The 24,785-nt window shown below is 37.9% G+C and overlaps 2 protein-coding genes across 2 annotated transcripts in view; both read right to left on the minus strand.

Moving 5' to 3' along the window:
* The window catches only part of LOC104912145 (protein bicaudal D homolog 1-like), a 32,675-nt gene extending 23,801 nt beyond the window's left edge, over positions 1-8,874 (minus strand). The window contains exon 1 of the mRNA XM_019611606.1: positions 8,869-8,874. Within this exon, the coding sequence (XP_019467151.1) occupies positions 8,869-8,874 (6 nt within the window). The remainder of the gene's footprint in view (positions 1-8,868) is intronic.
* Positions 5,390-24,785, minus strand: part of LOC100541494 (protein bicaudal D homolog 1) — a 40,078-nt gene continuing 20,682 nt past the window's right edge. The window contains exon 4 of the mRNA XM_031555119.1: positions 5,390-11,481. Coding sequence (XP_031410979.1) covers positions 11,394-11,481 — 88 coding nt within the window. The 3' untranslated portion in view covers positions 5,390-11,393. The remainder of the gene's footprint in view (positions 11,482-24,785) is intronic.

A 24,785-nucleotide genomic window follows, 5' to 3' on the forward strand; every position in this document is an offset into this window, starting at 1 on the left:
AAAAAAGATGAGTAGGTAGCCATCAGAAGAAAAGCCAAAACAATTTATTTTAGCCCAGTCACTAACATTCTTAATATATCTCTCCTGTTTTGTCCTGTTTGATTGTGTGAAACAGAACACTGTCCTGTTGTCATCAGGTGCCCTAGCAAAGGTAGTCACTGGGGACCAACTAGCAGCAGGATTTGTCAGCTTCCAGCCACCTTAATTAAGAAATCTATTGAACCCTTACAGCCAGGGTTTCCTTCTCTCCATGCAGAAGACGACCAGATGAATGCTAACAGGTAGCTCTGTGAGAGAAGCACTGCGACTATTAAAGGAAGAAACATTCCTGCTCTATACAGCCTCCATGCTAATTACATCTTATCCTCTTCTTTTGCTGTGCAGAAATAGGTCTTCTATTGTAAACAAATTCTTGGAGTTTACAAAAAAGGTGCTGAGATAAGGGTATCCCATATATCCCTTAATTCTAAGGAAGGACTGCTGCTTAGAGGGGTAATTACAATTTAATTAGTTTTGTTAGATAAATCTTTCATACTGGCATGCCCTTAACAAGACTGATTGCTTTTAGAGGTCTCAGAATATTCTTCATTATCACCACCATGGGTTAATTAAATATATTTCCCACTATCCAATTAGTAACAGATATTCAGATACCATTAGCAACAGTACTTTAGCTTTGATTTAGATTAACTACAGGTGAAAACAATTTTCTGGAAGGTTATTTTAGGAAAAGGGAGAGAGAAGGCGAGTTATGGCTGAGAAAATATCATGCTTTTTGTTTCTTCTTTCCTTCTATAGCGAGACTTGACCACTGCTACGAAGTGTTTAAAAAACCCACCATGGTGTAAGTTCTTCACTTGAGATACTGGAATGGTGTCTAATTCTCAGGACAAGAATGACAGCTCTTTAACTTGTACCGCACATCCCAAATCTGTTGCCATATGCTGTTAAAGTTTTCTATACATTAAATATGTCCTTGCCTCTATGAATGCTTTAGCAGTAAAGCAAAATGGTTCGGGTCTCTCCTTAGCAAGTCAACATCTAAAGAGCAACAGACAGATCAAACATAAAAAGAAAGGCAGAACTATTAGTTCCAGATCTAGAAGAAAATATACTCGTCTCAGTGTTGCAATGCTCCCTGAGCTTTGTTTCTTTCCCTAACTCAAAAAACAAGCTGCCAAGCACTTAGTATTTCAGCTAATCAGGCATATGGTAGATGCACAGGAGTCTCAGCACACTTCTTAGTAATTAATAATAACTTTAAACAGAAAGGCTTCAAAACTGTTGCTGCATTTGAAGACTCCTCTGTTAGTTTCACCAGCTTTTGTGTGCATTCATTATATTCCACATTCCGTGGACTCCTTGGATCTTCATGGCTTGAGATGAGATTATTTGGAGCAAAGGCTCTGAAAAGGATTTGACCATTTGTTGGTCCTCTTCTTCCACTTTTAAATTCTCTTTTACATACCAAATGTCAAAAATAGCACTTCATTCATACTTTGACTTTTCAATACATTATTGAGAAACTACATGTCACAAACAGACCTTTCCTCCAGAGATCTAACAATGCCTAATTTTTGAACTCAGTACTTCAGGTTCTGCAGTATACTTCCAAGGCTATATTGACTGCAGATGGGCATATCTTTACAATACTGAAATGTGCCACGTTTTTATATTCAAGCATAAACCCAACTAAGCATAACTGCATGGGTAAGGGGTGCTTTGAGCATGGACTGAAACTTCAAATACAAGATTGGATAGGGACCTGGGCAGCCTGGTCTAGTACCTAGTTGGTGGCCCTGCCTGCAGCAGGGGGGTTGGAACTGGATGATCCTTGGGATCCCTTCCAACCCAAGCCATTCTACGATTCTATGATTCAAAAACTCCAGAATCTTAATTTGGGCTCAATCACAGATATGTGCTCATGACTTTGAGCACAGTCTTTAGGGAATGCTGTCAACTTGCAGGAAGCCCATATTCTCTACCAGAAAAAGAACATCTATGTTCTACTGCATTAACATTGTTAGGGGAAGAAATGTTTTCCCATGTTTAGGCAGTGTTATCATCTTGGATTTAGTGAGTCAGATTGCCTTTTTAGTTTATAGGCCTGACACAGTCAGAGGAAAGGCATAGGTCTAAGGATATTAAAACAAGACTGTTGATGTTAAGCTTTAGCTATTTATAGTAAGGATCTATTAATACCAAGCACTACAGAGACAGGGAACCAGCCCTGAATGAACCCAGAAGCTAGAGCAACATAGCTTCTGTAGCATGGGCCTAAAACTGGCTGATAATACCTAGTCACCACATCTAAAAACCACTCACTCTTCATATGTATGCAGCGTGGATATATGCAGATAGGTGGAGAATTAAGTGTAAAGAAACTTGGCTCATCTTAAACGCTGATTTTTTTTTTTTATCCTCTCAGTCTCAATTTCTCTACCTGTGAGAGATAACAGTACCCATTTTGCAAAGATATCTCAAGAATTAATTAACATGCACAGAATACTCTGAAGATAAAAAGAGCCAGTTTGCATTTGGCTTAGATAAGAAGAGCCTTTGAAAGCAGTTGTGCCTCCACAGAGGCATTTCCTTTTTCATAACGCAGGACATTGAAATTGCTGGTATTTGTACACAGTACATTCTTTTGTTTGAATTTTACACTTGGCCTGACTGAATTTGAGTCACAAACTAGCTGGAAAAATATTTTTCAGTCACATCAAGTTGCACGAGATACTACATGTTGTGTCCATCCTGTGATCTCCTTTACTGAGTACTCAAAAACCAGATGGAGCCATCTCAAGTCCAGGCAAGCTCTGCTCCAGCCTGAGGATCTCTTTAGATCAGATTTCAATGCAGTGAGCTGGAAGCAATGCCCATTCACTTGGGACACTCAAGTTTCCCACCCAGCTTGGAATGACACAGCTCAAAATCCACCTGATTTCTTAAGTAACTCTCCTGTATTCTAATGCTTAATGGTACAGCCATGAAGGATAGCTGTCATTTCACCTTAGAACACTAATAAGCTGTTAGTAGGAAAAGCTCCCTTGGATGGATCAATTCAAATAGTCTGAGCTTACAGAAGCTGTATGTCCTCGAAACAGCTTTCCTATATTTATAAATAAAGTACTTTAGTCTAGTGTAGGTGGATAGAAGATGCACACTAAACACAATAGCTTTCTTCTCTGGTTACTGTATGTCTCTCCCTCTTCTGTGAGGGTGAATAAATAGGGTTCAACCTTCTGCATTCAGGATGTCATAGAATCAAAATCATTAATGCTGGAAGAGATCACTAATATAATCTAGTCCAACCGTCAGCCCATCACCACTATGCCCACTAACCATGTCCCTCAGTGCCATATCCACCCATTGCTTGAAAGCCTCCAGGGACAGCAACTCCACCACTCCCTTGGAGATCATACTGGGGACTCTGTACTCCCACTGCTTTCCATGTTATATTCTTAATCTTTAAATAGTCTCTTATATGGAGAGATATAAGATATACCATTTTCTCAACTATTTTTTGTAATCATGCATGATTAAGTTTTTTTCTGGAACTGGTCATCCAACCTCATTCCTGAAGTTAGCTCCCATACAACATGAGAGTTTATAAACAATGAGTGAAGTGTATGTTTACTAATTTACTGCTCCAATCACGAAGGAATCATTCGTGTAAAGGTCAGCATTTTTCACTGGATTGTTTAGCTTCCGCTGAATTGTCAGCTGTAGCACTAAGCCGCCTTCTTGTAGAAAAATATAACTTTTCCTTCAGGCAATCCTTTGAGAAGCAAGCAGTCATGCCTGTACTTTTAGCATATCTGGCTTTATTCCAAATAATTTCCCAGAATACATAAATTATCTATTTAAGCTCCATTTTTCTCTATATTTACTTCAGTAGATAAAACCAGCCACAGACTGGTTTGCACAGTCTCAGAATGCAAAAAAAGAAGTGGATGTCAGGATGTTAATGTGTCTCTCCAATTGGGAGTACTCTGCGTTTCTCTGAACACAGCTGCAGGATTCAGCCAGGAACAAGAACATACAGTGGTAGTAATGGTGAACTTGAGCTCCAGGATCTTCTCCATTATAATCTAGCACATTTTTACAGGAAATGCAGTAGCTCACTTGTCAGAATTCACCTCCCACTTCAGAACACGAGGTAATGGTGCTTCCCAAGGGACAGATTATACAGTCATTTTCTTTGGAAATTTAAGATATATTTTTAGATTAAAAACACATTTTTCAACTCAGATCTTTTCATTGACCTTACTCATAGCTCTGCCTCCATGAGAGCTGTGCTGGACCACTTGAAAAGATCACAGAATCACAGAATTGTAGGGGTTGGAAGGGACCTCTAGAGATCATCGAGACCAACCCCCCTGCCAAAGCAGGTTCCCTACACCAGGTCGCACAGGTAGGCGTCCAGGCAAGACTTGAATATCTCCAGAGAAGGAGACTCCGATGATTCAGAGAAAAGATGATTCAGAGAAAGGGGCAGGAGCAACTAGGGTAAGCAGTTTCTCAAATCAACTTAGCCATGAGAACATTTAGAGAAGTAGCAACCCTCTGAGAAACTGCTTTTAAAACAAACGCACTCAGGAAAGAAAGTCCACTTTCTCTCTTATTCTTAGAAAACCTTTTCATTTAAAAAAAAAAAGGGGTGGGGGGGCAGGAGGAAGAATGCCTGGCAGATGAAAATTCTACCTCAAACAATCACAGTTTTGCTATGATGATTATGCAACACCTGATGATGATAGCAACCTGTGTCTAGAAGTTTCTAGAAGTTGCACATTTGCTGCCTCTCAGGGTCTCTATGTGCACTGAGGGTCATAGCAGGAGCTGCAGCAGCCACCTGCCCACCACAGTTGCGCACCTGACACACCACAGGCCCTGCTGATGAGGGAGTGCAGGCCACAGGCCCACTTGCTCCCAAAGCCAGGCACTTTGACAAGCAGAGAAGTTATTTCTGACCTTAAAATTGCAGCCACAATACAGTGGACTGCACACAGCAATGCCAGCCCACTTTTAGTTCGACTTTACCACTTCCTTTGCTCACCCATTCCCTGACAGTAGAGATTTGCATCTTACACAAAACTCTTCTAACTGACACCTCATTACAGATGTTGGAGCATTTTAGAGAATAGTCAAGATTGTTGAAAACCATATCTGGTGAATCAGTCTTTATCTCCTCGATCTCAGAAAACAGAGGAAGCATCTTTGATTTAGTTCTGATTCCCTTTCGGTATTTATTTCCTTTCCTTTCGTTTCCTTTCATTCTTATAGCTTTTCCATTCACAATTACAGACTTGCAAGACATAAATTGATGTAAAAGCACAAGCCAAGACACTGCAAACTGACAGAAATACAAGTAGACCAGACAGCATGGAGGTAAATGAACAAAAATGGCCAGTTTATTCACTGGAACAGTTATGCATTACACTGTAATTTTAATTGGAACATAAAGATGTAAGAATCAGTATATTGGCTTCTCTTTTTTTTATTCAGTAGAGTGTTTTTCCCAACCATTTGGCTGCATGATCATATTACACATGTACAAGCACAGACTTAATGAATCCTTCACAAGGCATTAATCTAGGATTGTCTACAAGGAGTTATGTGGGAATTACTCCAATTTTCAAAAACAAATAATGCATTTTTAGAAACGAAACAAGGATTATTTAACTCGTTTTTTTTTCTTTTAACAAAAAGTAGCAACAATAAGAGTTTCCAATACTCAGTCTTCAACAAATGAGCATACATACTTTTATATTCGTCACCATCTAGAAGCACTCCATCATTTAACCCCAAGAAGGCAGGACAATATAACGTCAATTCAGTGTAGGAGTAGCTGAGTTATTACAGCAGTAAACATACAGTATACAAATCTGTATTTGTCACAAACTCCACCAACATTAAAACTCTTGTGAAAGGAACACAGCAATCTCAATGGTTCGTTAGATACAGAACATCATGCAAATGATAACATTCAATAGATTACAAAAGTCACAAAACATCAGTTTTCATTTTTTTTTTTTAGTTATTTATAAAGGATCAAATTAACTAACCCTTTAACAGTCAAACCATAGGGCTGAAAATCAATGGGGAAATAACTAATAAGATAGACTTAGTTTATCCACTAGCATAGCACACCCAGCCACGCCAGTGAACAGGAAAAAAAACAAACACACACCAACAAGCTAGATAACTCTTATTTCTTATTCACGTCTGATTGAATAACAATTCAGCTATCAAATTAGTCTACTGAAATTTTTTAATCAATCATTTTCATTATTCCCCAAGTGTTTTTCAAATCAAGTCACTATATAATTTAATTTACAAATGCTAAGGAGAAAAAACAACATACTCTTCTCTGCTGTTTCTTGAACAGCAAATAATGATAAACTAAACAAATGTGGAACTTCATGGAAAGACATTTCTGCAACACAGCCTGATCATCTAGAGTCTCCCTACATGTTGACATCAGTCACAAAACATAAGATTTTTCCTTTAATTTTGTTACTTTGTCACTTAGTTTTTAATAGATTTCATAAGGGTCTTCTGAAGAACTCCACAGGCAATAGATTAAAATCCTGTATGGAAAAATAATAGCAGATAAGCAGGTCTAAATTGCCCAAAAAAGAATGATAGCTGCAAGCCAGTCAAAGAAAGATTTGCTTACCTATCCCAAGAATCAGGGCTTGCTAACTAATCCAAAAGAAGGAATTTCCAAGCAGAAATCCTTCCCTGGTGGCAGCCAGCCCTTATATGAGCTTAGGGAGGGGTAGAGCCAGGCTCCAACCCTTCCAGTCACACAGGTGAATTACTTCCACCTGTGTTCTCAGGGCTGGCTGTGTCCCCTCACCAGGTGCTCAATCACTGGTTCAGGCTGTGACCAAGCAGCTCCTATACAGATCCAATACAGATTTAAGACATATACCTCAGAATGAAATATAAAGTCTCAGTGATAGCCCCCTTGCCTTTTTAACATTAAGAGTATGTAGATCAAAGAAGAAATAAGAATTTTCTGGCTTAATTATGGATATGGAAAAGCTACATGATGCAAAGAATCTCATGCGCGTATTTTATATTGCATATTTAGATGCATTTGTGCCTGAAGATGAAAGACAATTGTTGGTTTGTTTTTTTTTCTTTTCCATAGGATCCTTAATTATACTTAAAAAAATAATAATAATAAAAAAATTGTTAGTGGCTAGAAAAGCCTGAATGCTGGATATTCCTTTCAGACTCACTCTACACACAGCAAAGGAAAACTGAAGAAAAGTGATTGGAATTTTTAAAGAGGTATTAACAGTAAGTATTATATTTCATAGGTAAAACATCAGTGCCTGCCGTTTTCAAACACAGATTTCCTATATCTTAAGTGGATAGACATTTTCCATCAAAGCAGGGAAACAGACCTCAGAAGGGCTCATGTAATCTACATATGATGATGATGATGATGATGGTGGTCAATCCAGATATGGCAGCACAGTGTCATTGGCACTGCACACTGAACAGTAAGGTTGGTATCAAAATAAGGGCCAAGATTTGCAGGTGTCTTTAGCAGTGTGATGGAAACTGGGCTGTGTTTTACAAACAGCTGCACTGCAGTATTTGCAACACACCTAGCATGAGCAGCCTCCACAGGCAAGGTCACATTTCCTAAGTAAGGTTATATTTCAGAACAGTCTTTTTCTTAACACTTAAATATGGTAAATGGCTTAAACATGTTAACAATCTTTTCTAATCAAAAATAAATCGAAGGTCGTCTTGGCATTAAAACTTGCAGTGTTACATTAATTACAGTTCCTATGAAACCTACTGTATAGCTATGCTTACACTCATTTACTATGAAAAATGGGGATGGAGCAAGCACAGAGGTGCCAACCTGTCAATGAGATCAATCAGAAAGAATACCAATACTGCCTCCACTTAGAAGCCAGAAACATCCACACAATCAGCTTGAGAAATGATAATAGTTCCTCTTTCTGTTAAAGCCTCCAATAACCTTCTGATAGAAAATATATTTTCCATACTATTACATCTTACAATTTATATTTATTTCTTCATCTCCCACCCCCTTTTTTTTTCAATTTCTATACATACCCTACAAACTGGATTTCCAGAATTGTGCCATTTCTCTGAACAATGAAAAGTTAAGTTTCACTAAAAAAGAAATGAAAATGCCATTTCAAATCCAAAGAAATTTTAAAGCCATCACAGAGAACAAAAACTTCATTTCAGATATGAAAATCAGAGCGGAATTTGAATTGCTTCCTTCCTGTGCAGGACACATTTCAGCATTTCTGAGCACGCTCAACCGACCAGTGGAAAACATATGTAACCTTTTTACTTACTATTTAAAAATCAGAGTAGATGACACCGCACCATAAATCAATTTTAAATGGGCAAAGAAAGTATATTTTGCAACTCAAAAAAAAAAAAAAGCTTTTGTGTCTGCTTTTGTCTGTATGCAAGTATTTCCTACAAAACGGTTCACGAAGTTGCATGCTATCAGTCACTACATAAAAAAGAAGAGTTTATCATCTCAAGTTCAAGATATGCATTTTATTTGTTACTGGTTAACTGACAAAAGTTGTCCCCAGGGACCTACACAGCTTTATAACTTACAATGCAATAACTACAGCCATTTGTACATTTAAATTGGTTTGTTTCTAGATCTCTTAAGTTTCCAACATTTACTTGCTTTATTACATATTAAAAAATGTAAATTGAAAACTTAGAAATGAAGAATTTAAAGCTTAAGAGGATAAAAAATTTAATAAACCCACTTAGTTCTATAAAACAGGGCCACAATTTCTATACCATTTAATGCTGTTTCATAACTCTTAATCGTCATGGACATACCGGCATGTTTCAATTTCCCAAAGTTGCTCTGCAAATCACAATTGGAAACAAATACATTACCAAACAAACATTCCACCACAACATTTTTTCCAATATATTCATATCTATATAGAAAAGAAATGCATTTCACTGAATTCCTGTTTAACTAAAATTCAGGGAATATGTTTGATTTGGATATGAAAATAGGAGAATCTATTCCAAGTACAGCCCGCAGTAACTCTATTCAATGTGCAACGCAAATTCTTTTTCTGCTTAACCATCAGTAATAGCTGTCCTTATTGGTCAAAGGCATCAGCACTGTTTCAGAACTACAACTACACCCTACACCAGTCTGCAAGGTCAGGAATTGTGAGGTGCTCATGGGAGGCACCATTTGCCTCCAACAAAAATGGTTTTGTTGTCTTTTACTTTTTAGTAAAAATCAAAATAGCAGCTAATATTCATATCAAACAGTATGATCGAGCTGAATGAGTTTTATTTGATTTTTCTCTGACAAGACAACATGTAGGTTAAGTACGACACTAAATAGTTATGTAAATGCATACAAGAAGAACCTCATGAACTGCATGGTAAACCTAAGCAGAACATTGCCGAGAATTGTCTGTTCAATCTGATCAGAATTTGTTGTCAACTTGTTCCTATTTTCTTCACCTTTGACTCTGAATGTTTTGTTACAATAGCTCAGCTGCTTTGCCAAGGCTACAAGTGACACACACCGTTGATTACAGAGAATATTTCTATTTACAGCACCTTCATTACTGGTACCATGGAAATAATAATTGTTAGGCACACTGATTGGTCACCGATTCTTTCCTCTGCTGATGTTTTGTGTTTCATAACATTTGGTAAGCACTGTTTCTAACAGAAGCCTGAGTTCATTTTCTTAGACTCAGGTAGAATGTGAAAAAAAATTTCCAACCATATCTGCAGCAGTTTTTGTCCAGCTGCTCTCTACCTTAGACTGCGCTGTGTTTCCCGCTTGTAAATCATACTTACACTGCAGAGAAGGAATAAAAACGTGGAAATATCGAAGCCTTTGTTCTGTAAATAAATTAAGGCCACCTGACAGAGCAAGGACTGTTAATGACCAACAAGTAGGCACCACTGAAGACTTCTCCTATGTGATGACTAAATGAGAAGCCCAGAGGTGCTGAACCATTACACCTTAGCAGCTTACCTTGCTGTCAGGTACTGTGCAAAGTAAGTTTTGCTATCCTTGCTTTTGTTCTGAAACTTGCTATTAAAAAAAAATAAAAGAACAACCCAACATATTATTCAGCTTTTACAGGAAAGAACCTTTAACTAGGAGCACTGTGCACTGTTGCAATAGAGTCTGTGTAGTGTAGATCACCTGAGTATTTGTCATAAACTGACATGAGCTAAGGTTCTGTATCTGTTGATTTTTGGCAAGGAAAAAATGCACTAAAGTCCTGCTAGCTTTGATCCACACCATTAAGTCTGCCTGCAGGAGTTATTTCACCTTAGAATATTTCACACAGAATACCTGCAATTTCACCATTCATACTAGTCTTTCAGGGTAAGGCCTCAAGCTAGTATCCTGAATATGGGAGCAGGAAGAAAGAATGTTTTTAATTAGCACACGACATTATACTTGTTTTAGATTTTTTTTTTTTCTCAGATACCAAATAGAAAGTAACCCCAAAAAACAGCACCAATTCATCTACTTGTCTGAAATGCAAAAATAGAATTACAATGCAGCAAAATGGAAAACAAACCAATACATCATCCTCTCATCTCTTTCTTAAACTAAATAGTAATCTTTCAGTGAAAAGCCCGAACAAAACCAGAAACTAATGAAATAGGAATTAAAAAACAAGTGCATAAACAATATCAGTGCAGCAGCAAAATATACAGTCATCTCTAACATTTCAATTCAACCCACTGCCAACATTTTTGTGCAATAAAAATTGGCCGTGTGCTGGCCAATACAACAAGCCTCTCTTTAATATTAACACAGTCATTCTTCACTTCAGCTATTTCTGCTTATTTAAAATAAAAAAAAAGAATTAAATACAACTGTTGCAAAAAAGACTGCATTTTATAAACACAAAATTATGGTGCAAATAAAGTAAGAAGGAAATATCACATCCTTAGCGACGAAAGAAAATGTGAACTGGTTCCTATGGCTGAACTCAGAGGTTATGAGGGTAGGGTTTAGTAACATACTTTATTAATATTGGCTTAAGTCTCATTATTTCAGAGGTAAAGCCAAGCAGCTGGGAGGAACATTTCTGTTGAGATATTAAATTTCACTACACTTTAGTTGTGATAGTAAAGTTTGAATACAATCAGAGGAACCATAAAAAGTCTTCTCAATAGGTTGGGCTCTGTGCTTTGTGTTCTTCTTCTCAACCTTCCCTCAGTTGCCAGAGCAGTGGATATGAATCCAGTCTTATCGATGCAGCAACAAGGCAGGATTGTCTACCTGCTCGCTGGGAACAACCCGAACCTTTGTTGCATGAACTCCACTCTGTTTGCGTTTTCTCTTACGTTGCATATGAAGATTAGGGGTAAGGAGGAGGCTTAGAGAGACAGTTGAGAGGGGCACACTGAGAGCTGGAATGTGGCTGCTCTTCTGGAAGAGCACTAGGACTGAAAATTAGAAAGAAAAAGAAGTGCTTAAAATACACGGCAAAGTTTTACGTGCAGTTAAGTTGTACAAGGCTGGAAACAAACTCTAACAGGTAAGGAAAAGTCATCTCTAAATCTGCATCCATAGATACACAGCATAAATAAAATCCCCAGCATGCACACGATGAGTGACACCTGAATGGATGACATGAAATGCTGTAGATAGCCTGCTTGATAGTTCACAATACACACACATACTGCTGTTTGCATGCTCTGATGAAAAATGCTCTGTAGAGAAATGAACGCATTTGTGAAAAGGGGAAGAAAATTTGAAGGGTGATACACACTCGTTATATGAGGGTTAAGAATTATTTGTTTATACACAAATGATTAATTGCTCTAGGAGAGTGCTAATGTGGAAGTCAGGTTTCATCATTTTAAGAAAACATTGTCTTTTACTGAATGTAAGGTATGAACTATGACATTCAAGTAACTACAGTGTCAGCTTCCTCATCAGGCAACGTAAACACTATGTATTTTGTAATCAAAACTTTCCAAGACTTTTTGTTTTAAATGTTTGAATCCTCTTCACTTCGGTCTTTTTCTGTTGTTGACTATTTTTCATGAACAACTGTTCCAATGACAGCATTCATCCCTCAGGCCTCTACATATGCAATTATAGTGTTCCCTATCATATGGTACAGAGGGGTCTGAACTAGCTTTCAATATATCAGACGTGGCCAGTGTTATGGTCTATCAGTGGCAGCACAAAGATAAGGGGCAGCTAACATGAACACACCCCACGCCTTGGTGCAAAGTTCCGTAACATTCAAGCAAAGCTTCAACTACACAGATTTGCTCACTTAGCTCAGCAGTGTATACTGTGCAGCAGAGGGCAATGCAGATGCTACTCAAGTGAGCCCCAAATCATTCCTCAGCCTTGGCTCATCCTGTTTTATGAAGGTGAACTTCAGCTCATCTAGCTGATGCCAGTGTCAGCCATTAAACTTTCAAGGTAAGCATATGGCAAAGCAAGATTCCAAAGCAGAATACAAATAAATGTAATTTATTCAAAAAACATGTCTGGGAGTAGTTTTTTTTTTCTTAATCCTTCAAACGTTCTATGGTCTTGAAGTTATTCCATGCTCAACAGTGTGATATATGATGAATCACAATCAATTCACAGCCTCGTCTTTAAGAAAATCTGCTTTTTTTCCACTTTTCTTCTTTTAAAACCATGCAAATTATCTCTGCAGTACAGACTATCGAGTGCTGGCTGAAGGTACGCAATTAGTCTATTGCTGGAAATGAATCAATTTGAAATACCAGCAGTATTTGAAAGTCTGCCATTGGAAATGCCAGCAGTACTGAAAGTGTCTGTGGTTCCACATACAGGAAACAAAGAAACGGCACAGCACTTCCCAGAAGACAGAAACAAGCGTGGACTACTGTCATTAAGAAAGGAGATGGCAAAGTCCAGGTTTTATATCAAGAGAGCCGAGGAGATTATGCCCCAAAAATCCATAGGTATTGCAATTCAGCAGGAGCTGGAGCCCCTGCGCCTCTGGGCTTCTTTGAAGGTCAGAAACTTGCATGTCTTCAGTTAAACTCTGCTTCACGTTTCTGCCCCTGAAGATGAGCTGATTACAAAATGGCTGGTGAGAGTGAGTTATAGGAGCTCAGGAGCTCATAGGCTCCATTTTGAAGTTGGCTGAGTAAGTCAGTCCCAAAGCGTAGACTCCTTTTTAGGACTATGACTCCTCAGTTCATATATCATCTAAAACTAACCACCTAGGTATAAATATTTCATTCAAAATATTTTCTTGAAACTTACTAGTTGAGCTTATTTAATCAAACACTCTGAGAAGACACCAAGCCTGTGTTCTCTACGTATTTATTTCCACGGCTGTAATCATCTTTTTGTTCTGTCACATTCTGCAACATGCCAATGCAGACAGAGAATCTGAAGAGGGATCTGAGAGATCTTTTCCTACTCTTCTCAAATGAGTCTGTCTCAGGAGTGTCTGGAGATGGATCCAAAAGGTCTGCATTTACTCTGGAAGCTATGCACTCATGAAGAGACATCTCCAGGCTTCAGCACCTCCTAAGCTTTCAAGGTAGTCTTTAAAAAAGCACTACTAAGTCCTTCAGAGAAATAAAAGCAAATTAAAACTTTAACATGGCACATGCGGGGAAGGACAAACAAGATGGTCATGTTACTCTAGAAAGACAGCCTTGCTCTCCTCCACTGCTCGCCCTATTTTCTTTTTCTTTTTTTCTTTTTTTCCTCAAAAGAGCTCCTGTAATTGTCAAAAAGGAATAGAAACTCAATGTTTTCCTTTCTCATTAGCAGAGGTATGTTTGTCTTTTGGGGCTTTCTTCCCAGCTTTAAAAATAAACAACATATGAAGTTCTTGCTTCAAGGGAGAGGACTGGTGAGAAAATGGCCATACTTGAGACTAGTTATGTGCAGTAATGACCTGAAACAGGACCTCTGACACAAGTAGACTTCTCCTCTAAACACAGTCTCATTACCATTCTGGCATCAGTTTCAGCACAGAATCAACATTGACTGCAAATACTGTAATAAAAACTATTCCAGAATATGCTCTGGTTAGGAAGTGCTGTACTTAGAATTACATCTTTTTTTTTATTCACAGTAACTATGTGTGGCTTCTCACTTTCAAATACAAGTATACTTCTGTCCACAAAAGGAATTGAAAACTTTGTCTCACCATTTCCCTTTTCAACCGATAATAAATATTAGGGGCATTGAGAAGAGAAAAAAAGTACAAGGTTATCAGTACAGGTACGTTTGCAGCAACATATATACACCCATCACTTACAATCCTAGTATATTTGACTTTCATCCTAACACTCTACTGCTGTGCCATCCTCCTTTCAGAAGAACAATACACCCAGTTCAGTTATGCAGATTACTGCAGCACTATCTAAACAAAAATTGCATTATCCATCAAGCAGAACCAGCAAGTGACACATGGCATGCAGGGTGTACTTTTTATGGCAGGACAGGTGATGGTGGCAGCAGGTCCTAGAGCTCAGCTATCAGGCACATTGACAGATACAGGCAGTAGAGGATGGCAGGTGAGATTAGGAACATGAAGCAACAGAAGGACATGGAAGAACCTAAAGCTGTGGGCTACTAACTGAGAATAAGAATATTATTACATTTCTGCCCAAGGATATCTGCTGCTTTTTAAACATTTCTGTAATCCTCTCTTTAAAGGCTGCTATCATTTGGGAAGATATCCATTCAGTGGATGAATATGGTCCATGTAATTTTTCATGTTACTATTTGTTTTTAATCAACTCTCTCCCCTCCCAGAACTCACAAAGCTCGTCACATAGTTCTAAAATCAATTGAAAAATATCATGCAAAGCCCTTTGGTGTTAGTAAATACTGTGTTGTTTCTTAAAGACATCATTCACATGCAGTATTTTCTGGCATAGGTTGTAACTGTAACGAATCAGCAATGGAAAATACAAACAGACCATTGATATATTCAGAATGCAATCCTTTCATGTGCATTTTTCCTTATTCAACTTTAATCTTATTTCCTTAACACTTAACCCTATTTTTTATTTCCTATTTTACATGAAATGAAATTATAATTTCTTACAAAATAATGAACATTGGTTTAATTTGCAGTATTTGATTATCTTCTTAGACAACTTGGGTCTAGCATGTGGTCCAGAGACAGACAGATTCTTGTAAACATTGGATGACAGTATTAGTTTAGTCTTGTGCAACATAATACATCAAACAGACAGCTACTAATGCTAGGAAGGGGTGAACATCATCCAGTACTTTTCAAGGTAGGCCTACGTCTTGTTGCCTGCTCACAGTTCTGGATCTAGAAACTGAGGTGAGGCATCTCACGCATTGCTTCATCAGTTTCCTTTGAAAATCTCTAACAAAAGGTTCTCCTAGATTCTCCAGATCAGGTTCTTGCAGAAACACGCAGGCATGAGCAAGAAGACAGACAGATGTACAGCTGATCAAATTGACTAGATGACTGGAATCAGCACACTTTCACAACTACTGTGAAAAACCAAGAGATGCACAAGTGCCATTTAAAATTCAGCATAGATATTGGACGAAGAAAGCTCTCTGTGTTTAATGTTAAAGTTCAGAGTGGATCTCTGTGCTACATCAGGAACAAACTAGTTTGAACACTATTAGGCATACTGCAGGATATGGGAAGTTTCTTTACAAGCTATCACTTGATCCTAGGTGAAATGCTACTGAGATGTCACATGACTGCAAGAATGACAGTAGACTTAAAAAACCACCACAGCTCTCTCTTAAAATGGGATGACTTTAGGGCTGGACACAGCTTTAATATAATACCTTCCTCATCTGACATCATTGTATGACTGAAAGCAGTTGTGCTACACCAGGAGGAACTCTAAAAGGAGGAGGAAGGACATCACAAGCTGCCGTCTTCTTCCTCTCCTGAGCATAGAAAAAACCTGAACAAACTCACCTAACTGGTTCTTAAAAAGCCAGCGATTTTTACTCCAGATTTCAATCATTTCATTTAAAGTATTCAAAAACTCATACCATCATACTCTTTTGCACCAAGTCTGTTATACTTCACTGCTTTACAAGGCTACATGGCTATATGGTTAAGACAAGGAAGGCTTCAGTGTTCATATATAAAAAATAGTACGGTGCTTTTTCTTAATCAAAAGAGTACCAACCGAGTGGTAAAAAATTACAGTCCTTTGGAGGTCAGTAGTTCAGGTAAGTAAGTATAGCAGTATGTCTTCTTTGTACAATGACTTATCTAATTTTTAAAAATATTAACCATAATACAAAATTAACCATTTTATGTGCCATTGTTGCTCCTTGTATACTATGATTTTAGTTTGCAAACATGCCAAGAATGACTCTTTGACCAATATATCCAGTTCTGATTGTGGCTAATGAGATCTTTCTAACTGAGGAAGCACTCAGGGACAAAGCAGAAAGCCCCGAGGCTTTCCCTTGGAATTTGCCCCTTTCTGCAGGTTAGACTGCTGAACAAGGCAATGCACAGCAGAGTTAAGTGATGTAGCTTTTCCCTTCTGAGAAGGATATTTAAAACTGAAGAAGCAATAGTTTGCTAGGATTTAGGGGAGGAATAACAGAGAAGCACATATGAAGGAGCTGTTCCAAGGCCGTTGGCAGACCTGTGAGCTGGCAGAAGGAGTGCTCAGCAGTGCCTCATGTGCAGCCTGAAAGCTGTACCCCATCCCTCCACCAGTCTGTATTATTACAGCAAGCTTCTACACATGAACTTTAGCGTTCTGTGGGAAATAGTTTCATCGCAAATAGGGCTGTAGATCAGCTGGGTTGCTATAGATCATGGTAAGGTCTAAAAATAATGGAAATTGTTTCAAATGAGAAGTGACTATGTGCACAGAACATACTATGAACTGATAAAAAACATATTGTCATCTCTTTTATTCTTAAGTTGCTGAGATCTCACCAAGTACCTTTAAAATGCCACCTTACAAAAATGGAAATCTGTGCCCAGCCCTAAAAATCAAGTCCTCCATTTAAGTAAATTTATCTAGCAACATAGTAAAATCATTGCTGTTTTGGCAACATGGAGAAACTGCATAAAAAGAACAAATGAGGTCTGCAAGGTACAACTGCGCCTTCTTTTAACATTTTTGCACCAATGTAGGTGCATGGATCTGTGGTTCGTGTTTGTATTGTCACTGCAGAAATCATCACTTTTGGTCAGGTTGCTGTTAGTGAAGAACCATAGCAAAGAGATGTTGAGCAAGGAAGACAAGGGGAGTTACAGACGTGCATGCAGCTATGTGCAAAGAGAAAAGTTAGTTCAGTTTACCTGACATTCTGGCAATCTGGCCCCCTGGCTAGTTGTGAGCCGTGTGGCGGTATGGAGGCAGCAGGCTGCTGACAATCTACAAGAAACTGATAAATTAGACATATATACAGAGAGATTACAGAGCAAGGGGTTAGTAACAGCAATACACAGGCTGTGCATCTGATGGAGAGATTTAGTGAGGAATGTTCATGTGGTTCCTTATCTGACAGAACCACCTTTTTCTTGATAGCAGTAACATTAATTGTTGCCTTTTTTTTTCATTTCAGAAGCAGTGAAGACATTTACATTCGTCTTCCCTTAACATTGGCCATTTTTTATTTTAAACAGACAGCTATAATGGGCTAGATTCAGGATGTGAATTTAAACCTTATATCCGTCATACTTCTGCAGATGATAAAGTTGTTTTGCTTACATCTAATATAAAAAGTGTCAATAAAGCTACCCAAAATTTCTCCAAAGAACGTATAATGTCCCTAAAGCAGTTATTACAAATGCCATCTCATCATGGTCTTTGAGAAAAAGTTTGCAAGTCTTCACAACTTCTAAACAATGCTTTTGAGAATGTATTTTTGTAGAGAAGGGAAGGGAGGAATTGATACAGCAGGTACTCCATAGTATTTGGAGGAGTTAAGAGAAGTAGCTGAACATGAAAAAAATCTGCTTTGGGGCTCATTATTTTCTACTACGATTTACAAGTGTCAAAAAAAAGTTTTCTCTACATTAATCTGGCCACAGCTTGCATGATTCAGCTTGTCAGACAGCACACACATCAGCATCCTTCTGAGCATTAGAGAAACTCAGACCACTTGGAGAACTGCTGGAGATCACTTTTTGTCGCTAGTGCGGTTTGAGATCTATTGTTCTCAACCTAACTGTTCAGTAGGAAGGAATTACATAAAAGGAGATGATCAAACTTCATGTGATAGGAAAGAATTTCATTTTCTAATTGCTGCTACTTAAGCCTCAACACCAGTGACCTTTTCTCTCTACAGTATTGATGGCCTCTGAAATGCATTTCTATTCTTTGTCTCAGTCAAGTGGAAGAACCTGTGAGTAATCTACTGTCAGGAATCTGGATGATAACAGAACAACACAGCTTCCCACAAAGAGTGAGCATCAAATGCAGCACCATGACATTTCCTTTTTGTACAAGACCAGAATGTTTCTCCTTGCTTCCCATGCTGATCTCCATGGGTGGAAGCAAGCATAACCAAATCATTAGTTTCTTCCTGCTTCAGATAGCAGAAGAGGGTTTTGGACATATTCTCAAGTATATAGATAACTACTTCAGAAATATTTATGTACAGCTAGTGCAGGTACCATTGTGTCGGGAAGAAGCAGCAGAAGAAGAAAGGAAATTGTGCCATTCTCTCATATGCCAACATGGTCACTATGGTCCTTGCAGCATAGGAGTGCAAGAGCTTACAACCCATACAGACCCCAACAGAAGGGTCTGTCACTTCAGCACAAAGCTCAGCTAAAAGGAAAGTGGTGCCTGATAGACAGAGCAGCCTGTAACTATAGAAGTAAAATGATGGCCAAAGAAAAAATTAATATTGTATTCTAAATGAACTAGTTTGCAGAAGTCCAAAGTGAAGTTTTCTCCAACAACTTACAGGAGACAGTGAAAAAAAGAAATCAGAATGCTGTGTGATGAAAAGGTGTGGATAGGTTTCATAAATACAGAAGAAACTGTTCTAACAGGCTTTGCCAGGAATAACGCAAATGCCTGATTTATGATCATATTCTAATATCTCAGCATCCTGCAAACATTTTATGAAGCCTCTTCATCTGCTAGACTTGGCAGAGCACACAAACACAGAGCCAGATTCTACAGGCATCATGCAGCCTGAATAAGAAATGTTCAACAAAAGCAAGCTCCCTGCTTCACATGGTGGCAGTTCTCCTTTGTGTCAGCAACATGCATAGAATCTGGCTCAACCTCAGTCACACCTGTAACTAGTGGCCCACATGACTTAAAAAGGCTGAATTGTTCTTCTGCATCCCCTCAGAGTGAAGTACTTGAGCACTATGCTAGGAAATAGTTAAGCAGAATGCGTATGGCTTACACATACGCATCTGAAATTCAAAGAGGCTCCTATCTACTTACATCCAAGCAGCTGTGCCTAGAGCTAACTTTATTCCTTCTGTGTTTAATCCTTTTAAATGTTCTGCAGGATTTGCAACCCTATTATTTAAAGCCATGACAGTCGTGAAATGACTTCTTGTTATACTGTGTTTAATGATGAAAACTGGAAGACAGCATTTGGTCTTTCTGCTCTACTATGGAACTTCTGATTCTGTCAAGTAAAAGAATACTTTCTTCTGAAATGCTCTATCGAAGATTAATAGTTTCAAACATGCCTTTATTGCCACATGCCATAAAGACAAGGAAAGTCAGACACACTTGCTTGTAAGAAAACAACAAAAAAAGTTAAACTGGAAGAGGCCTGTTCCCACTATTTTTAAGCCTGTAGGAGTATCAATCCAGCTATTAAATGAAAGGACACGTTGACATTTTTGTAGAAGATGCTTGGGGAGCAGAAACAGATTATATATGGCATGACCTCAGAGAAAAGCACTGAGTTATTAAATACAAACTCTTTTATTTCCCTATCATTTCGACTTGCTGTGAGGCAATGAATGACTGGGACATGGTAAGAGCTAGCTGAGTTCCTAAGAACCCTTTTATGACTCCATGAACCTGTGACAAAGAAATGCAAATCAGTGATGATTTCAATAATAAAAAATAAAGAGGAGCTATGCTACAAACAAAATGCACATGTCAATTTTTAATGAGTTCAGCAGGATGTGAAGTGAGTATAGAGTCCTATGGCAATATCAGATTGCCTCAGCACCTTTTGGAGCTTCAGAGGCATGAATTCTACTCTAAGACAGGCTTGTTCAGGCTTTTCAGTTCTTAACATTTTAGCCATTTGCTAGGAACGGAGATGTGAAGGACTCAGAGATTTTGTTTCACACATTAGTCAGTGCTGATTTTCATTAGGAATCTAAAACCCAGTCTTAATTGGGCTAATCAGCTCCTGATGTAAGAGCATTAAAATAACAAGCTCAGTGAAGCTACATCTGTTCATATGAGAACTGCATGTGCAACTATAAATGACTTGATGAGAGCAAATCTCAGAAAAAAATATTTTCCTGTGCTTCCCTTTGACTCAGCCACCAAAACAATGCATTTCCCTCATGTCACAATGTGTGCTCTGCCCTCCAGTCCACAAACTGGATGACTCTAATCAACACAGGGTTGCTAAATGGGGTTATTAGCATCTGAGAGATGGGCTTGCCTTCTGTTGACATCAGCAATGTCCCCGGTGAAAATTCTATGCGCAAGCATTTTTAGTCCCACCTGCTCAAGACCCAATAGAATGCAGTGGAACATTTCAGTACGTTTTGACATTCAGTAAATTTGACAGCACTCTATAGAGATCACTAAGACCAAGAATAGTAAGAATCCTGAGATACATACTGGAGATGCTGGGAATGAATGACTGATATACAACAGTTTTAATTGTGCCTAGCTATCTTTAGAGAAGGTTTTCTCTTTTATCTCAAAGGACTAAACTGAGCCAATCAACAAACAAAATTTTTGTTGTTGTTGTTTTGTTTTTTAAACAGGTAGTGTTACAGATTTGGTATTTCTGATATGGAAAACACTAGGGAAATCTATTTTTAATTAGAAGGGGAAAAAAACAAGCAAACAGATAGAGGCTTTTTTCAGTCTTTTAAAACACATTTTCTTGAATATCTCATCAATCACCCCGGGATAACTGAGAGCCTTTCTATCACAGCTAAACGTTTCAGAGAATCTGTAGCTTTGTGTCACACTATCCAATGTCAACTAACTTTGAGAAATTTGACAACATGTCTGTGAAGATGTAATTCACAATTTACTTGAAAAGAGAAGTTGTCTCCATTTATACAGTAATTTATTATTTTCTTCTCTGAGATGACAGTTTAATAGAAAAGAATAAATTAACAGGAAGAGTCAAAAGTACTGGGCAAAAAAATAAACAAGGAGTCTTCTGGCTGTGCAAAGGCAGAAACACATGGCCTCACATCAAAGGCCTATGAAGACAATGAATCAATCCCCTCTATTTGAAGGCAAGGAACAAGGAGAATCTCCAAACTCAAAAGACAAATGTGATATGCCAAGGAGAATGGGGCAGAAGCTAGTAAAATACATGCCCATTTTGCTGAGTTGAGATTTGTAGAGGTGCTGCAATCTGATAGGATGAGACGTGTCTATTTACGTCTAGAGAAAAAAAAATAAGTCTTCTTCTTACATGTATATATATATCTTTCAGAGTTCATGAAAAAAATGTTTAGGCTAATATTTGACTAGCTAGTTTCACTTATCATTTATTTCTGCTTTATAAGATAACTTTGACCTTCTTCAAGGCCAAGAGGAACTTTCAGTGGTAATGGTTATCACAAACGGCTGATGAGAGGATAGCTATGGTTCACCTTAGGAAAAAGGCACAAACAATGGTACAGGTCAAAGATCAGAAGAATCTCTCCCTTCTCCTGCTTCCAGGGTCAGTTTGAGTCTGGAAATAACACAGTCACTTTTGCCCTGTACAAAGTTCCAACTGGAAAGCCTGTCAGCTGCAAAATGAGTGCAGCTCTGTGTTTCTGCAGGGTATTCCTGGAAGGAGAGGACTCCAGTAGAGCCATCGCACAGGCTCTGTGCAGAGCCTAGCCAGCCTTACAAACCTCAGCTCTCTTAGAGCAGGATTGACTCGGCTTGTCCTGATCTCAGAGCAAAACCAGCGAGCGGGCCTGAGTCAAGAAACAGAGATACTGCAGAACTCTATGAGAGCCAGTCCTTTCCTGGCAGCTGTAACATTCCACAGAAACATTACCTGTGATAAGTTAGCTCTTAAACATTTTTCAGTAGTCAACTCCCTTGGCTTTTCCCTCAGTTCTATCCTCCCATTAGACTGAAAAAAAAAAGGATAGTTGATTGTAGATAGACATATTTATTTATCTACAAGGTATGAGTTTTGACTTACTTTATAGTGAATATGACACACTATGAAATTTTTATTTCAAGCCCTACAAACATCCAAGTAATTCATACCTTAAAATTACTATTCAGAGAAATTTGGTGACTTTTGTTAGTTGAAAATGTTTCAACAACAACAAAAAAGAATTCTTCCACAACCTATTTCTTAGTCTTCTCAATATTTAAAGAATAAATGTTAAGAGTTGTGAGCCTGCTGCTAAACTCTCATTTGCACACTGATCTTCATCTCTTCTGCTTGTCTTCCAAAGTGGCCCAGGAATGTCCCTCTGTTTATATGCTCCCAAGCTTCTGACACCTGCTCCTCCTCTTTTCTCCCATTAGCCTTCCAGATTATGCCAGACAGAATAGTTTCAGAGTAAACATCACAGAAAGCCACTTGCTAACTGCTTCTCAGAAGTAAGACCAGATGATTGAACCTGTTGGAACAGGCAGGGTATTTAAAAGCTATTTTCTTGTAACATTTAGAGAAGTGCTATCTGCCTTTCTTGAATTCTACAATGAAACCCATGGAGCATTGTTAACAACTTTGTGCACTGTGTTCACACTGACAGACATAGCTTAGTAGATCTCTTACTCAGTGGCTTCCTCTACTATGTCAGGTGTCTTGACTATATTCTAGAGAACTCTTTCATCTGTGCAGCAGTAACAAAATACTCTCTCCCCTTATCTTGCATGACTTGACTTCTACTTTATTTTTAGATCTAAATTATCCCCAGCCTTGAGAGCTGTTTCCCATCAATCCATATGCTTCAATATTGAGATTTGGCTATTTGGCTGTCTTGCTCTTTACTGGAGCTCATATTAAGAACAGTAATAATAATAAATGACTTTTTCCTACTCATTAATAAAATCTCTGAGATACATTTATTCTCCAAGTTCAAACTAAGAACATTTAAAGACTTCTTGTCAACTCTGTAGGTTTTTTCACACTTTTTATATCACGATGAGTTTATGTCATTTTTCAAATGGTTTCTTTGAATGCTTTAAATAATTCCTCATTAAATCTGTCAAGAAGCTAAATAATGGGTTAGTAAAACAGCAGAAATGGGAATGGGTAGAAGCTGAAACAATAAATACATTCAGTTTCTTTTATACACAGTTCATAAAAAGCACATTTAGAAAGATCTGAGGCATCATGAAATACTTATCCACTAACAGACACACACATTTTAGAGATTGCAAAAGAGGAAAAGGAAAGTCTTAAATCATATTTCTGTCTAGATGATTACCCATTTTTTTATGGAAACCTCAGTTTCTGAAATATATTTCAGATGGTCACAAATATATCTAAACCAAAAATATTTGCAGTATTTTACAGGAAAACAAGGGCCCGATCCAAAACTTGAAGCTAATGGGAATAAGAGCTTAAATAGGCTTTGGAAGAAACAACATAAGGTACAACTACAAGTTTTCATAGGTCTAAAAATGCAGGCAGGAAGATACTTATTATTAGAGATACTCAATTTGGTTAAACATTTCTGGTGAACTTACTCCATACATCACAACAATCCAAGGAACTGCTCTATCAGAGAGCTAAAATATCAGTGTGTCTAATTTAAACAGATACTCACTTCTGCTTTGCCTATTTTATGAGATGAGAAGCGCAATATTGAATATTCCTGTATATTTGATGGTAAAAATCAGTAAGTCGTGAAACCACATTAAACCTTGTCATAAAAGAAGATAAAGACAGATGATTTTTGTTATCAACATTTTCAAGAAACTTGAAGTGCTATTTTAGCTAATAGATAACATTGGATTCCAAAGCCCAAAATTTTCACAGAAAGCAAGAAATATCTGGTAACACACCTATAATATATAATGTATCACCTGCATACCCATTTTGTTAGAAATAACCAGGAGTCTAATAAAGATCTACTGGAGAACTTCAGTAAATTATGTTAATATTTAATATTCCAGCTGACAATGAGATCATAACTTGGATATAGAAGGAAACATGTCAATAACCTTTTGATGAAAATATGCAACAGTAAGACATGGGTTTCACTGCAATCTTTCTTCTTTTCTTTTTTTTTTTTTTTTCCCCTAAATCTTTTAACAAACAAATCTGGATCTCTATTAAAAGAGGTTTTATTTTGGATTCACTTTTTATGTAAGGAAAAATACAAGTAAGAATTCAGTATAACTCATAGAATTGCAGTGAATTCATGACAAAGCAGCTAAATTATGTTGAAGTAGCTAAATTATACTGATCAGCATGAAATGATTTTGGTCTCAACTGTGGCAACTGGAAAGCTAAGTGAAAGAGAGAAAAAGCATAGAGCAAAAGAGTCCTGTTCACAGTGGCACCAAGAGGTAAAAGTACATTTAGCTAGCTGACTTCTTCATCAGTTACAGCCAACTAATGTCCTTGGCAAGGATACTCTTCTTCGAATTCAAAACCGCCTTCACAA

The sequence above is a fragment of the Meleagris gallopavo genome, chromosome 1, assembly GCF_000146605.3.
Source record: "Meleagris gallopavo isolate NT-WF06-2002-E0010 breed Aviagen turkey brand Nicholas breeding stock chromosome 1, Turkey_5.1, whole genome shotgun sequence".
Taxonomy (NCBI): domain Eukaryota; kingdom Metazoa; phylum Chordata; class Aves; order Galliformes; family Phasianidae; genus Meleagris; species Meleagris gallopavo.